This window comes from Notothenia rossii, assembly GCF_949606895.1.
Source record: "Notothenia rossii genome assembly, chromosome: 5".
Taxonomy (NCBI): domain Eukaryota; kingdom Metazoa; phylum Chordata; class Actinopteri; order Perciformes; family Nototheniidae; genus Notothenia; species Notothenia rossii.
The window spans coordinates 80,579,723-80,595,538 of record NC_136903.1 but is presented as its reverse complement, the minus strand read 5'-3'; the positions used below and the strand labels follow the sequence as shown (position 1 = coordinate 80,595,538).

Below are 15,816 nucleotides of genomic sequence, written 5' to 3'. Positions count from 1 at the left end.
TATTATGCTTTTATGTTGAAGGCTAATTTATCTTTTTCCGGACAAATGTGAGCTAGCTCTCCTGTCCTCCTGCCAGCTCTGTCCTTCTCTTAAAATCTCCGTGTTACCATTGTACCATTGGCCAACATTTAAGTTTGTCTTTAGGGGAAATAAGTTATACTGGAAGAATTTGTACCAAAGTGTAGGTTGTATTTGTTTCAAAATCGAAATCCTTTAAAAGAAAAAAAATGTGTAAAACTTATTTGAGCAAGAAGCTTCGGCGTGAACAGCAAGATGCTACTTTCTTCGAGATGAGTTGATAACGTTAGCTGGGTGAAGTTGACAAAATGCTAACAAACATTACATTAGTTTTCCCTGTTTGATGAGAGATGACAGAGCAGAACGTGATAGCGGGATGCAGCAATAATGGGTTGGTCAGTTTCGCAGAGTCGCTGCACATCTACACTGGACTGTTAACTGTGGCGACAGTGTGTGGAGGGCTTTCGGGAATATTAGCTGCTGCTCTTTTATATGTCTTCTGCCTGAAGCCCTTGCTGTTGACGAGACAAGTAATCAAATGCACTACACACCCAGTCTTTTTCTTTACCAGGTATCATCTATACATTATATTACGCCCTTGAACGTAACATATTGTCGTGTATCATCCCATTAGGGTCACAATGCAAGGCGGCTGCTTGAACCTGATGATGGAGAATTAGAAAACAACCAAGGTGACTGTATCAGCAACAGCAGGAAGGAGGCTCCAAGTGGCACCACAAAGGAAAAAGTACTTTTCCCTGTTCAACTGTTACTTTGCATAGCTGTACACTCCTAGTTACATGAAATATAAACTGCTAAATTGATGTAACATGACTGCCATATGTTAGGTGATGTGTGGCACAGGACTCTGTTAATGCTTATTTCAGGGTTACCAACTTGTGATGCATAACAATGAACTTCCCACTAACAGTATAAGTCTGTTTATTTTTTGTCCAGGAAAAGAAACAGCCACCCGTGAGGAGCGATGTGGCTGCATTTGCATCAAGAGCAAAGGTGGTTTATCCCATCAATCAAAAATACAGAGTAAGTCTATCATAAATGATGACATACACTTTCTGCTCCTTACACAAAGTAATGAACTGAAGGCTCATGTGATTGGTCAATCATTTTATTTTTATTTTGTATGCACAAATAACTGTATAAGTTGTATTGTGACTTTAGTATACTAAATTATATTAAATCAAGAAAGCAAAATGTGTGCTGTTCAAAATAAATGGTAGAATAAGAGTAGGTTGTACACTGTAAAGTAATCCAATGTTAAGTAAGGTAGAAACAATTGTGTTGCAATTTAGTTTGTGTATTGAACTTAAACACTTACCTGCAAGCTTTCACTGGATCTGTCAGCCTTTAGCAGATGGAGCGTCTAATCCATCATTGCATGAGCACTCCAAGTTGCCAGCAATGCCTAACGACGACTCATCCTCCTCCACTGACGGAGACTCTCTGAGCCAAGAGCAGTACAACGACGACAACAGCAGTCAGTTTATCTCCTCCTCGCTCGTCCCCAAGAGTCTGCAGAACCAGAGCTTCATCAGGGTCTCTCACTACCCTCAGACACTGACACAACCAGGGTAGGAACCAGGAGTCTTAAAATGTTGAACCTCAACCGTAAATCTTAGTTTGCACAAACCAAAGTTGGCTGTATGTGAGGATATCTATTTGTTATCTCTCCAGTTTTGAAGGCAGGATCAGCCTTTACTGTTTGGCCCTGCAGGATATACAACAACAGTGCTCCCAGCTTCAGGAAGAAAAATGTCTTGTGAGTTTTTTTCATCTTGGCTTAATAAAATAGTTAAAAAGATAGTAGTTGTATTTTTAACTTGATTCAGTATAGTTATACTAATGATATATGCATATTTCTTTAAATAGGCAAAAGTTAAAAGGGCGTTACATTTCCCTTGTTTCTTTTATCCTGCAAATAGATGTTTCTTCAAATGCTGAAAGTAATGTTCAGCAGTCGCTTTCCAAAAGACAAAAATGATGCTGAATTCTCCAAGAATATTCTTCAAATGCAAGAAAAGGTACAGTCAAATCAAATGTATCGTACACATCCATACACACACACTAAAATACTTTCTCTTGTAGATACACCATGACAAATATTGTTATCTGTCATTTCAGGAACTGAATGAGCTAAAGAAACAGTTGCCAAAAGGCCACAATGACAGTGAGAAAGATACCGATGCTCCCTGTACTTTGGAGGAAATAGAGAGAGCCCAAAAAGATCTTCTTGAACGTGGCCTGCAAGTGGTAAAAGCAAAGAGATAGTCTGCTAAACCACCTTTATTTACAATGACTGTTCTGATAGGAAAACTAATGCCCGTGTCTCTTTACAGTCCAGAGGTTTCAGCAGACAGGTGGAGGACTTGGGCCAGCATCTGCTGAAGAAGACCAGCATTTTCTCTCCAGATGAAGCACAGGAAGTGGTTCTCTCTCTCATCAAGACTCTTCTGTTAGTAGAGAACCACCTGGTGAACACACAAGAAGCGGATCTCAATGTAATGCAATACGAGCTATTGATTTGCACAGCATTCATTCTGCTTCTCATCCTCATATCAGGAACATAATGTACTAATGGGAAAGTTGCTTTCCACTTCTCTTAGAGGATCCAGCAGAAGTTGATGTGGTGGGAGGAGCTGGCGGGGCTTATTCAATCCCAACCTGCCTTGTTGAAGAGGGAAGTGTCTCTGAGGCAGGGCTTGATAGCAACAACACTGGAGCAGCTGACGAGCGACGACATGTTGAGCTTTAGCCACATGGAAAAGATCCTTTCAGAGGTTCAGGACACTCTGACCGAAGGCCTTCAACAGTGCACTGAGGGTAAGATGCAAGTAAACATTGTTTCAGTGTCATCGAAACAAATTCACTGCAAGGTACTATCAGGTCAAAAGACAATAGACAGGAGGCATTTCATAGATAGCATATTGTTGGTAAATCAATGTGATGCAAAACTGAAAAAAAGACATTTTGTTAGTGATGCACTTGTTCAAATACTGATATGTGACATTTTCTTACAACATACTCAACTAGTTCTGGCAGGTATCAGTGCACAATGTCTAGCCTACTTTTTAAATTAAATGACTCTCAAAATAGACCCTTTTCTGGGAATCCTCTTTAGCTCCTAAATAAGGCCAGGTTCTTCCAGGACTGCATACAATATCATGGATATCTTTGCAGCCCAGACTCAGGTTTTATCTTCCAACATATCACTTATGACATTGTGTTGTTTTGGATTTTATTGTGTAATAAAATGCATATAATGCTTACATTAGTTAGGCGAGATACTTTATGTTCTGGATGATTTTACTCTTCAGTTTTTATGTTTGATGTTTTTTATTACTACTAACGGCAGTTTGACCCTCAAAGTAAAAATGGTAAGTGGAAATATATTTGTTAATATGTACATATTTTAATCATTAGGAAAACCTTATGTATTATTTTAAACATAAGCATTTAACAACCTTCATAGGAAAATAGAGTTTATTTTCCACTGTATACAAAATCACAAAATAGGTCCTGGAAGGCATACAAATCACAAATAATTTAACAATATAAACAAGTTTTGGTAATAGTTCATATTGAGTATGTTGTCACTAACAACATCTTTCATATTGTAAGAACAATCAGTTTTTATGAACATTTTATTCCAAAGTCTTTTAACTGGCTTTATCAACTATAATTGTTTTTGAGAAGTTCGGTTCAAATTAAAAATGGTATTATGTTAAGAGTGCGCGAGGAAGACAAAGGAGCTGGTGAATGAGAAGTGCAGCAGAATGGAGTCAAAGAGGAAGAAGCTTTTGAGGAGCCAGATCAAGGAGAAGAGCCGCGCCCTGGAACTGGATCAGCCTCACGGAGACATCCAGCAGCTCACCAAGGTCACAACATTTCCTTCTGACACCTCACTATGTAGATCTGCTTTTAGATCCCACTGATATCTAAATCTGATCCTGAACCTTCCTTCAGGTGTACCTGGAGCTGCTGATGAAACACAGGCAGCAGATTTCTGACTTGGAGCAGCAGCAGGAAAACAGGGTGGCTGAATCGCTCTGTGACTATTGGAAGGTAAAACATACTGCAGTTTCTTTTTGTGTGCATTCTTTTGTTTACTTGCTTTATTCTAATGTTTGTTTTTGTGTTTTTTTAGAAACTCCGTACCTCTTGGTCAAAAAAGATCGGAGAGCTAGTCAAAGATATTTTTCTCACCACCGTTGCTACCCAGTCAAACGTGTCAGCTGAGCGCTGCCAGAGGCTGTGGTTGGACCTGGAGCAGGAGCTGGCTGAGCAGCTGCAGCAGGCCGAGACCACTACCAAGCTGCAGCTGGAGGACATGAGGGCTCAGCTGGAGAGAGATGGACAGGTGCACAGACAGCTTCTCCATCAATGATTATAAGCAGGTTCATTTTTAAACTCTGTCTCTTAGATCTAGGTACAATTCATTATTGTATCTGATAGGGATTCTGTTTTAGAGTTATAAAAAAAAAAGCTTACCTGCATTCGTAGTCCCTAGGCAGATAACAAAAACAGAAACATTAAATTTCAGAATATACAAATCAACATTACACAAGTAGAGAAGACAGATTACATTGTACTACATGTCAAGTTATAAGTGATCACAGTTTTCATTCGCCTTAAGCCATTGTTTGAGATGGCTCCCAAAAGTATGATATGTAGGGCACTCCCTTTTTGCTTGTAATTAGCCATTCTAATATCGACTTTCCTTTACTGCTTTACTGACAGCAGCACAGTTTGTCCATAGGTGGTGTGCACATATATCTTGACATCATTGCAAGTATAATCCTTCTAGGGGCTTTCCATTGTTTCTAACAAAGCAACTACTCCTCTGTAGGCGTGGAGTGAGGAGATGGCTTTGGTGCAGGCCTGCCTCAAACATCTGAGTGAGCAACAGATGACCATCCTCAGAGCCATGGTGGCCAGACAGAGCTACACACTCAACAGGTGAGATTGGAAAACCTCTGTCCAAAGTAGTTTTAGAGTATGAAGATCATAAAAGAGTTCCTGATGTACTAAAATCAGATTACAACCCAGACATATCCACTTATACAATATCGAAATCAATTTTTATGACATACTCTGAAATAATACAATGCCATATTCTTCCCAGCTACGTGGGGAGGTTGATAGAGAAGAAACATGAGCACCTGTTGGTTGCGGTGCAGAGGTACTTTGTAGTCAGGCACTTCTGTCTGCACATGCTGAAGGAGATGAGGCTGTCCAAACTGAAGGCACTGTCTCAGACTGATTTCAGAGCTGTGCTGATGGAAGATCCCAGTAAAAGCCAGTCCTGTGTCAATTCAGACCTCAAGGTGGGAGAAAAAGATGAACACATTCTTTAAGGCACCTCATAACCGTTCCAAAATAAAGCATGTGTCCATTTATTTATCTAAAGTAATAGATTAACAGCAGATTGAACACGTTTGTTGCATCTACCAATCACAGAATAGCAGTGCCAGCCTAGCAGAGAGGCATCTGGGTCCAGAGCGTCAGCTGGTGGGCCACAGCTTCCAGCAGGAGTTCCTGTCTGAACTGGAAACAGGGACAGAGCTTCTACAGAGCCATGCACAGCTGGTGCTAGGCAACGCCCTCAGCCACGCCATCCAACAGATGATGGAGAACTCGCCCTCTGAGACGCAGGCCTCTCCGAAGCAGGACGATGGCTTGAAGGTAGGGTTGGGGAAATAAATGAGTATCAAACTTTATTTACTTTTTTCTGGAGATATGTTTTTCCAAGTCAGATATTGTTTTCTTACCTGTGTTTATGAACATGTTTTTCACTCTTAGCGCCACCTGACAGAGACTGCCTCGGAGAGCGTGTATGTGACCAAAGACTCTCTCACTGCACTGGTCCAGAGCTACTATTCCCACCTACAAGACATCATAAACAAATTACAGCAGGATCAGACAAACATCAACCCAGGTGAGATTAACAATCACAACTCACATACACATGTTTACTTGTGTTAAAAAAGTGTTTGATCTTGTTACAGCTGCAACCTTAATCCTTATCTTTTAATAAATGCATGTAGTAGATGCTTCACTCACAGGGAAAATATTTGCAATACAAGATAGAATATTTGGATTGCTTTTCGACTTGTTATATATAACCTACTCAACGTAATTTAAGTAGACAGCAAAGGATACACATTTGAGTAGATCAAAAAGTTACAAATTTGACTGTGTGTTGATTCTGTTTCTTCAGAGGTGAAAGAGCAACAAGAGAGCAGCAGTCAGCTCAGCAGATCCTTGCTGAGAGAGCTAGTGAACTGGGGCAAGAAACCCACCTCTGCTGAGTTTCAACAGAGGTGCAACAACCGCACACAACACTGATCTTCTTCCCTCCACAATTGTGTTACTCTTAAATACATCAGATACAAATACAATTGTTTGTTTTCTTGTGTGTCAGGGTTGAACTCCACAAAAGGAAGGTGCTGGAACAGTGTGATCTGGACCAGGAAATGATATATGAGGAACTGAGGCGGAAGAAAGTAGCCCAGGACCAGAACATGGAAAAAATCAAAATGCAGATCATGGTTAAGATGGTTCCTTTTCTTCTGTACTTCCCTGTCGGACATTAGGTTTATGACTTGATTAACGATCTTGCAATCATTGTTTGTAAGCACTTTGTTTTTGTATCCATTAGGATGCAGAAGAGAGCTTTATAAGTGAGCTAGCAGCCTTGGCTCGAGTCTCTCTCCGCAGCCCCGACCCAGAACCCAGCGGGGAAGAGGACAACACTGGTAAGTCCCGTTTTAGCTCAGATAGTCCATATTCTGTATATCCCTGTCCTTCATGGTGTCATATCTCAACAGGTTACCAGGGTGCTGCTATACTGGACCTGCTGGCCCTGAACCCAGCCTTAGATCCAGCCTTGAATCCTTCTCTGACCCCAACAGTTGTAGCTCCTGTGAAAAAAAAAACAAAGAAGAAAAGAGAACGAGAATCTCATCTCAGCTGAAACCTTAATATTTTTACATATTCATATAGTAAATGTCTTGTAATGTTTTTGTGTCTCTTAGCTGGTAATAATGCCACTACTGTTCTGTTGCTACCTTCTTCTGCACGATGACTGGCATTTGTAGTATGTTAGGAAAAAATAGGCCCTTTTTTATAAAGGTCAACAAAGTCTGTGGTTTATCTTGAGTAACTGGGTCATGAGTCTAGAAATATTTTTGGGGCTTTGAGCACCACAAGGGAAGTGACATTACTAGGTAACTAATACCAACACCTTTTAGATAAATAGCTCTACAGGTTAAAGGGGAAATGTGTATGTTCGGGGTCAACAGTACCTTTTAAGCAAGAGGTATTTGTACCTTATTGAATGTTCAGTCTAATTTGAAATGTTTCTAGAAGGGTGCTTAAAGTATGTTGCTGAAATCGTGTCCATTGTTGATGTGCACACATGTCAAAAACTATACATGTACTATATTTGTACTCAGTTTATATTCTTGTTTGTACCATCAAATAATGCACTAAAATATAAAAGTAGATTTTCTTTTGAATGCATTATTAATCTTGTTTACTTATTCCTCCAACTGTACAGAACTCCCATGCTACAGGCCTGCAGTCATACTGTATTGTCTTAAACCTAAATCCACATAACACGGCTCATTCACTTCATTGATTCCCAGTGATTCCTGAGTACATGGGATGATGGATGTGCTCTTCTGTGAGTTGTCAGATAATTTAGAGATGTCCATTCTGATTGTAGTGGAGTGCTACTACTCACCGATGAAAGCCTTGCCCTTCTCTTGCTCTAATGGAGTTTTAAGTACAAGCCTTTATGGATGATAATGCAGAGTAATGGTGAAAAGTCTGGGGGAGGGTGCTGAGGTCTGGCAGACAGTTCTGTGTGTAGGCAGCAATCTAGCAGACAATTTACCTTGGACCTTATGGCTTGCTGTCAGATTGGAGTGTCAATTAGGAAACATTAATTTTTAATCTGGCCTTTATTGCTAGGCTCTACTTGCACACACAACCAATTATTGTTATGGCACCCTGTGAAAATATGCTCCTGGACCTGGGCCACTCATACACCGGAGTGTCCTGCCAACAGGGTGCTTTCCTTTCTAGGTATCAATCAGAAATGTGGCTACCCTGTTAACTTTTGCCAGTGTCATCAGTGATCTGTGTTGAGGGGAACCCGTTTGGATGTGTTTTAATGTCCCTTAAGGGACTGCAAAGACTTGTGGGAAGATGACCTGATTTCTAATTTTCTCCTCTCCTGTCTGAGCTGTGGGCTAGTTGCTGCTACAAACTGAGAAGCCCATGAAAGGGGTGTGAGAGTATGAGCCGCACCGGATCGTTTTGGAATATGGCCTTGCTATTTGCGTAAAACGGGATTTTATTTGTCATTTCTCATGGACGCAGGAGTGACCTTGATTCTCTACATATAGAGCCAGGTGAGTGGAAATACTACTATGCTCACCTCTGCTTAAAGCTACACCTTTGGTAAAATGTTAGCAGTCCGTATTGCATTTGCAACACTGACATTTCATTGGTGTCCCAGCGGATGCACAAAAGGTAAATATTTGCGGGCCCTTTCCAACAAAACGTCTTTTCCTGCCTTCATCTTTAGACCGTTTTAAATCTGTCTGAAATAAAGTTACTGAATGCACGTTTAAATTCCCATATGCCGCATTTGTTCATTAAAAGACGAGTGTTCCCTTAGGCCGTTAGTAGAAATGAGAAGACTAAAAATGTCCAGTGAGGTAAAGATGTGCGCAGTGTGACAGTCCTCTGGTCAGATGAGCAGTTATTTTAGGACACAAAAATAAGGTCGCTTTCTAAATTCCCTCTTAAAGGGCTTTCTCCCTTCTAGCTGAAAAGTCTACTTTGATTAATTATCCACTACCACTATACATATTATGGTACTTTCATATCAAGAAATATATGCTACCAATGTAACGTAATAGTGAAACTATAAATCAAGATCATATTTTTATAGAAATCTGGTGTATTATTAATACTATTAATGCATTCATATCATAAACATGTATAGCATTGTTAATGATGTAGAGCCAAATATATAGTTTAATAATAAACCAATACTGTATAACAATATTGTTTTGTTTATATTGCTTCATTAGGCCTATTGTTCTTATATAATATAATCCTATACAAATTACATCATTATCTTATATTATACTTTTAATAAATCTCTCTTTTCTCTCTTGTCTTAATGGCTTTTTATTTTTTACGCAGATAATTTTAAAACACCTTTGTTCTGAAGGGTTGCTACACAAATCGGCTTGCTTTGGCTCACTAATTGCCTCTTTTTTCTCTTAGGTGAGCAGCCATGGCTAACCTGCAGCAGGAATACTCTGGGGTCCTTCTGGGTATCCTGGAGGAACTAGCCAATATGCGTCAATGGCTGACCTTCCAGGACCTTTGTCGCATGGTCAGCACCCGTTTTGACCTGGAGAACCTCGTTGAGCTCCGGAGTTTACTGTTTGCTGCTGCCAGCCAGGACCCCTGTTTCCCGGCAACTCTATTTAGAGACCGGGTTTCCACCAGAGGCCAGGGGCTATCCCCCATAGGCGTCGCTGCAGATATTGTAACAATATTCAATCTTATTCAAATGACCGCAGGGGCTCCTGATGACAGCCAACCAATGAGAGCCCAAATGACCCTCCCCGCCGATCAGTCCCCCGGCCCCAACCTTCTTGGAATCCAACAGCTGAACCTTTCTGGTCGAGGAAGAACACGTGCCCACTCTGACTCCGGTGGAAGGCCGATCGATGAGCACTTGCTGCTTCCAAGATCTAATTACTCTGCCCACAAGCGAGGAAGTCTTCCCCCTGATCCCATCTCACTTCTGTCCTCCCCTCCAATCAGGACGAGGGCTGTGTCTTTCAGCTTGCCTCACACCACACTTCTGTACCCCAGTGGTGAAATCTACAACGAGATCATGGATAATATCTACCTACCTTTGGAGACAGAAAGCGTGTCTAGCGGAGATTCTGTGCCCATAGAAGTGTTTGAAGATGAACAGGGATCGTCTGTCGACCAGAAGAGAAGCATCTTTAGGAAAGACTTCCATAACCGGCCGACTCTAATACCGCAGGTGACTGTTAGCAGCGAGTCTCCCAGTCCCAACACAGGACAGAAAGGCTTTGACAATCTGAGCTTCGAAAAAATCCCGAATCCTTACCCATCACCAGCAACAGTCCACCAATCAACAGAGCCGCGCGTTAAACATGAGAGCCTCGATGACCTACAGGACTCAACTTACTTTGGACCCCGGCCAATCCCAGAGTGGTCTCCTCGGCACCTACAACCTCCCAGGACCCAAAAGCCCTACTGGAGCAACAAGAGCCACAGTCTAGAGGATCGGATAGGCCTGGGGAGCATTGGAATGGGAGGGGGACAACTTCCAAGACGTTCAACCCCTGTTATGAGTAATTTAGGGGGGTCCTCAGGAGGAGAGAGTGGGGATAGTGGATTGCCAGGTGGAAGCGATGGAGTTAAGGCTCAGGGAACACAGACGGACCCGCCGGACACCCGGCGCCTCCGGAGCTTGGTCCACGCTGATCGTTTCTCCTTCATGACCTCATTAGATGACCCAGAGTTCGGTGAGGATGACATCAGCGCCATCTTTCGCTTCTTAGATGATATAAGCATGTGCGGTTCCACGGGAGTCCTGCACCCCAGTGATGGACCAGGTGCCCTTAACCAGGACACCCATGAGGCCAGACGCGGTCGCCTAGGGCAACTATCAAGGCTTTTTCACTCCCTTGAAAGCAGCGATGATGGGCTCAAGGCCAGTGTCTGTAAGCTGCTGCTCCGTATGAGCCAGATAGAAAGACAACTTGGGACACTGAATGATGTAAAGGCTGAGATTTCGCAGGTATTGTCTGCACTGCAGCGGCTGGATGAAAAGATCCAGCAGCCTATCACTGATGGACAAGGCACCGGGCGATGGCTGGAGCCTCTCAGTGGTGTCTCCTCCTTTATGAGCCACCCTATGACCCCTTCTGAGTCATCGGATCCTCAGCCTCTGTCAGTCTCTGAGCATCTGTTCCCCGGGGTCAGCACGAGCAGTCTTGAATGGAGCCGGTGGAACGCTGATGAGGAGCAAATAGAAAACAGCAATGTTCCGGCTGATTCAAAAGGGGGGAAAGAAGGGAAGAACGATGCATCGTCTCGTCGCACCTCCAAAACCCAGATTGAAGAAAAGGGGGTTTCTGATTCTAAACAGCAAATAGTCTCCAACTCTGCAAGAGACTGGACAGTGTCGTTTTCAAAAAGTAAAGATGGCAAAGCTACACATGGGCAGGTAGTCATTTTACTGCATATATTTAATTATATTTTCTTTTCAATGATCAGTGTTTCAGCACATGCATATCAGTCCTTAATCAGTGTTACATTTTTTAAAGCAAAAATAGTACAATACTTACCATGCTATGCAACCATTTAATGTGTTAGGCCATTAGCTGGCCCTGTGGTCTGCTGGGTAAACCCATGTGATTGTGTGGTAGGCTGACATCAGGCCACTTTGTGGTGTGTTGGTTGAAACATTTACAGTGAGTGAACACAAGTTATTTTTGTCAACAATTACATTTAGTTGGGAATGAAAAGTGTAGATCTCGCTTGCTCCAACAATGCTCATTAAATATGTATATAAATAAAAATGGAGAATCTAACACATTGAACACAAATATACACTATAACACACATTGAATAATAGATATAGAGCTGTTTTGTCAGGGCTTTAAGAAACATGTCATATTCTTTAAAGGTTTAAATTGATGTAGTGTAAACAGTCTGTATATTTGTTTCTGTTTGGTCCGTTTCTCTTTTAGCCAGATGAATCAGGCAGCACAGCTCACCTACTCTCCAAAAAACCCAACCTGATGGAACAAGTGTTTAATTCGTCCCTGTTCCGCAACAAAGACAGCAGTCTAACAGGAGGACTTGCATCTGGGAAGGTCCTGGAGCCCAGACTGTCTGAGGGAAGGGTGAGGCCCGTATGGACTGTAGACGACAGAGAGGCTCGGATATCCCCTTTGGACTTACAGGTCAGATTTGTTAACTGTAAAAACACTACATTTGTTCAAACAAATAGAATTTCAATGTGTATCTTTACTTTATAAAAAGTCAATGTTTAAAATGACTCAATTAAATATATTTGATTTGCACACATGCATCATGCAGGCTCAGGGAAAATTGGGAGCAAATTACAATTCACATCACATTTTAATCATTCAAAGAATCCGGATTTCATCGAAATAGATATCTGCTCAAAAAATCTTTAAACGTCATAATATTCCCCAGACCCAGGAATCCCTGAACCCCAACAACATGGAGTTCTGGATGGACGACATTTACTCTCCTGGCTACGATGCTCTTCTCAGGCGTAAAGAGGCTGACCTCCGCCGGGTAAAGGTCTGCAAGCTGCTTGCACTTATTCTCACTGCAGTGACTATCATTCTCATCATCGTCGTTCCCATTTGCACCATGAGGTCTTGAAGATTTTGTCAGAAATCTAATTCCGTTGTCATTTTAGTTATTTATTTTCAGCAGCTATGTGCTGTACCCAAGAAAAGTGAACGCCCTTTTCATTGAGAGAGAGAAAGGGGAGACTGTGACACTTGGACCATAGATCTGGATCAGAGATCAGTTAACATTCAGTCACCTTTTACACCTCGCTGCATGCTGGAACATTATTTATGACTTCCACTGGAGGATTTGAAGTGAAGCTTATTTAGAAATCACACTCCCTCGTGCAGTTACAACTAATTGTAAGTAATCGCCCATGCCATGTTTTTTCTCTCATATACTGACATTTATTCCACAATTGTTCTTTATCAATAGTTTCAGGTAGCTCCAAATAAAAAGTAATTAAGGATGAATGTTTAAAATAATGTCATGATATCTCTGAGATGGAATGGTAAGACTAGTGATACTGTGCCAATGCAATCTTTGTTCTCCTTTTTTCTCCAACCTTTTTCCACCCCTTTTCTGAAAAATCACAATACCACCACTTTCAGGTTTCTTTTAATTCAGCTTAAGATAAAAATGTAAGTTTTACATCTAAAGTTCATAAATAGTAACAGATTCTGTTGAAACAACTGTTTTACTTTTTTCAGTTTAGATGCTTCTTTTCACGAAGCAACACAATATACTGCTTTAAAAAGCTTAAATCAATAGAAATATTATTTTTATAGAGTTCGCTGCCATTTTTCAAACTATAACATATAAGCTATTTTATCCACTCTTGAATGTTTTCGGGCTGGAGTGTTTATCAAGTGTCAGGTTTCAAAACATGGAAGACAAAAGTATTGTTGTTGTTGAAGCAGAAAAGGAAAGAGGGAGCCTCTTCCAGTAAACACTCTGAGTGGGATATTACACTTGTAATCCAATTGATGGGTTGCTTGGAGTGCATCTATGCACATTACCTTATCACTATGCTCACTTGGCCAAAGCCTCCCCACATACCTGCAGACTCACTTAGGACCATCAGATTTATCCGGTGTCCTTTCACAGATGTTGAGTCCTGCCAGTGGTGTGACAATCCATTTTGTAAAAACATCCTGTTAACTCAGAGACATTACATATAAATTGACTTTTGGTGCCAGACTGTGAAGTCTGTCGGGGGCTGACAACAAAACATGCACACTGGAAACATTTAATGAAATTCAATATGTCCTTGATAACAACTACCTTTGTGAGGCTTGTAAGGTTTTATGGCATTGATTGAATTTGAAGATAAGCCTTTAATACAATGTGCATTACAATGCGGTCAATTTAAGAGACTGACTTTACAATATGTGTTATATATTACTACCCTTGTCAATAACGAAATAGTGAAATTCAAACCCTGACCCTGTCTTAATACTTTTTAACTGCAGGGCTAATGTATTTGCATTTCGTTTTCTAGGTGTTTATATTGTTTTGTGTCTACTCCCTCTACATGGTCAGATATGGATGATTATGTTTCTGTTTAACAATAGATAAGCTATTTTTCCATTTATGCACCAAAGTGGACAGAAACTATGCATATTGTTGGGGAAAATGCCATAAATCCAAATGTTTGTTTTTCTGTATACAGACGCTTAAAGTTAATGTTGCTTCGTGCGCACATACACAGGATGTAAAGAGGGTGTGTTCTGCTTCAACGCATCCTCCTAAGTAGATAGATGTATATCTGCCAAGTGTCCCCCATGAGGCTGTTTGTGGATCCATTACCTTTCCAATGGTGCCACTGAGGAGGCCTAACCCTGCAGTCAGCACATTCCGCAGGTGCTTCCTCTGAAACTTTGGTGCATTAGAGCCTCCTGACACTTTTTTCACTCCTTGTAAAATTTGATTTTGTTGTTTTATTCGCCACACACCTTTTAGAAGGACAGCTATGAACTCATCATTCAGGTAAACACTCTGTCTTAAGAGCAGCTTGTAAATGAAAGAATATATGTACAGGTATTGCAGTGCAAGTTATATGCTGTCTGAATAAACTCAATAAAGTGGTGACATGCCTTTTACAATATGTTGTATGATCTGATAAATAGAATGTTTGCTCTGTGTTCTAAACACACGTTCTTTAAAAACATTAAGTAAAACATGTAACAATGAAAGCAACTGCTCTGACTTGCAATATGAATTCAAAATCAGAATCGGTTTTATTACCAAGTACGTTTACACATACGAGGAATTTACTTTGGGGGGAAAATACAAAGACAAATTACTTCCCTTTTTTAGATCCTGGTTGGTATATGGTTGATGCTGAAATACAGATGAATGCAAATAACTTTAAAAGTCAACTCAGTTTAAGAATGGACAGACGATGATTGATGTAAAAGGAGAATCCTTGCAGTTAAATTATCTGTGACTAGAGGAAATGTACACATAGAGATGAATAATGGAGTAAGACGGAGAGCGCATATTGACTGACAGGTCTTATTATCTCGAACTACCTCTAATGGACCTGCAGCATTCAGAACACACAATGTGCTGGGGACAAGTGTGAAGCTAAATCAGGCTGCCAATGCATCATAAAAACACACAAGTACGCACAAATCAGTTAAAGTGTTGAGTTGTTTATAAAGTCTGATGTGTTATGGAGACATACATGTAAATGGTTTGCAATTGATTTAGTGTGTTGGTGTGTGTTACCCTGATTTAATGTTGCACAGTAGAGCTTCTGCTGCACCCAGATATGCCATGCATGGCTGATTAATGATTATGTTGTGCACATCCTGTGTGCCAAGCTCACAAACCAGAATACACTGGCTGTTTCAAAGGATTTTACGATTTCACACATAATTTCACTATAGAAAATTGAATATTTGTGATACAAAGCACTGGAAGCAGGACACAGCAGATACTGGACTCACAAACCTTTAGCAAAATTGACTTGCTTATTTTTTGTGCAAAAGAAAAGGCTATTTATGGTCAGTCATTTATGGTTATTTACATTACCAATGGGGCTACCAGGCACAGTTGGAAGCTGATATTTGAAAGAAAGGACTTATCAAACTCCAGAGCATATTTGATACAGAGTTTGATCCAGATATTTAAAAGTATTGTTGTTTTTCTGTATGGTAGATTCGAAATATTGATTGGGTCATTATAGGCAACATTTTGCATAATGTATGAACCCCATTATTCCTTACTCTAAGAGGATGTTAGAAGTCTGGAAGCTGCCATCCATTCAATAATTAATAATGAATTGGACAGTTAAAAGAGATATTACAATTGGAAAAACAAATGACAAAATCAATGTTTAATAAATTATACATATTAAATACACTCACACTACTA

The 15,816-nt window shown here is 40.7% G+C and overlaps 2 protein-coding genes across 3 annotated transcripts; both read left to right on the top strand.

The window, feature by feature from the left end:
- The first annotated feature begins 59 nt into the window (after positions 1-59).
- evc (EvC ciliary complex subunit 1) lies at positions 60-7,560 on the top strand. 2 transcript variants are annotated; one of them, XM_079683071.1, is made up of 20 exons: positions 60-413; positions 653-766; positions 976-1,062; positions 1,384-1,610; positions 1,714-1,798; positions 1,962-2,060; positions 2,161-2,289; positions 2,376-2,537; positions 2,643-2,859; positions 3,766-3,914; positions 4,003-4,101; positions 4,184-4,396; positions 4,886-4,995; positions 5,162-5,363; positions 5,497-5,721; positions 5,839-5,974; positions 6,257-6,359; positions 6,461-6,587; positions 6,698-6,794; positions 6,867-7,560. In XM_079683071.1, the coding sequence occupies exons 1-20, from the start codon at positions 369-371 to the stop codon at positions 7,010-7,012; spliced, it is 2,772 nt and encodes a 923-aa protein (XP_079539197.1). In that variant the 5' UTR covers positions 60-368; the 3' UTR covers positions 7,013-7,560. The 2 variants fall into 2 exon arrangements, with proteins under 2 accessions (XP_079539197.1, XP_079539196.1); XM_079683070.1 differs by having other exon boundaries at positions 60-548.
- Positions 7,561-7,688: 128 nt separating this feature from the next.
- LOC307040343 (major intrinsically disordered Notch2-binding receptor 1-like) lies at positions 7,689-14,527 on the top strand. The gene is made up of 4 exons (XM_079683075.1): positions 7,689-8,456; positions 9,343-11,332; positions 11,859-12,074; positions 12,331-14,527. Exons 2-4 carry the CDS (start codon positions 9,353-9,355, stop codon positions 12,523-12,525), a joined length of 2,391 nt encoding a protein of 796 aa, XP_079539201.1. The 5' UTR covers positions 7,689-8,456; positions 9,343-9,352; the 3' UTR covers positions 12,526-14,527.
- Positions 14,528-15,816: the final 1,289 nt, after the last annotated feature.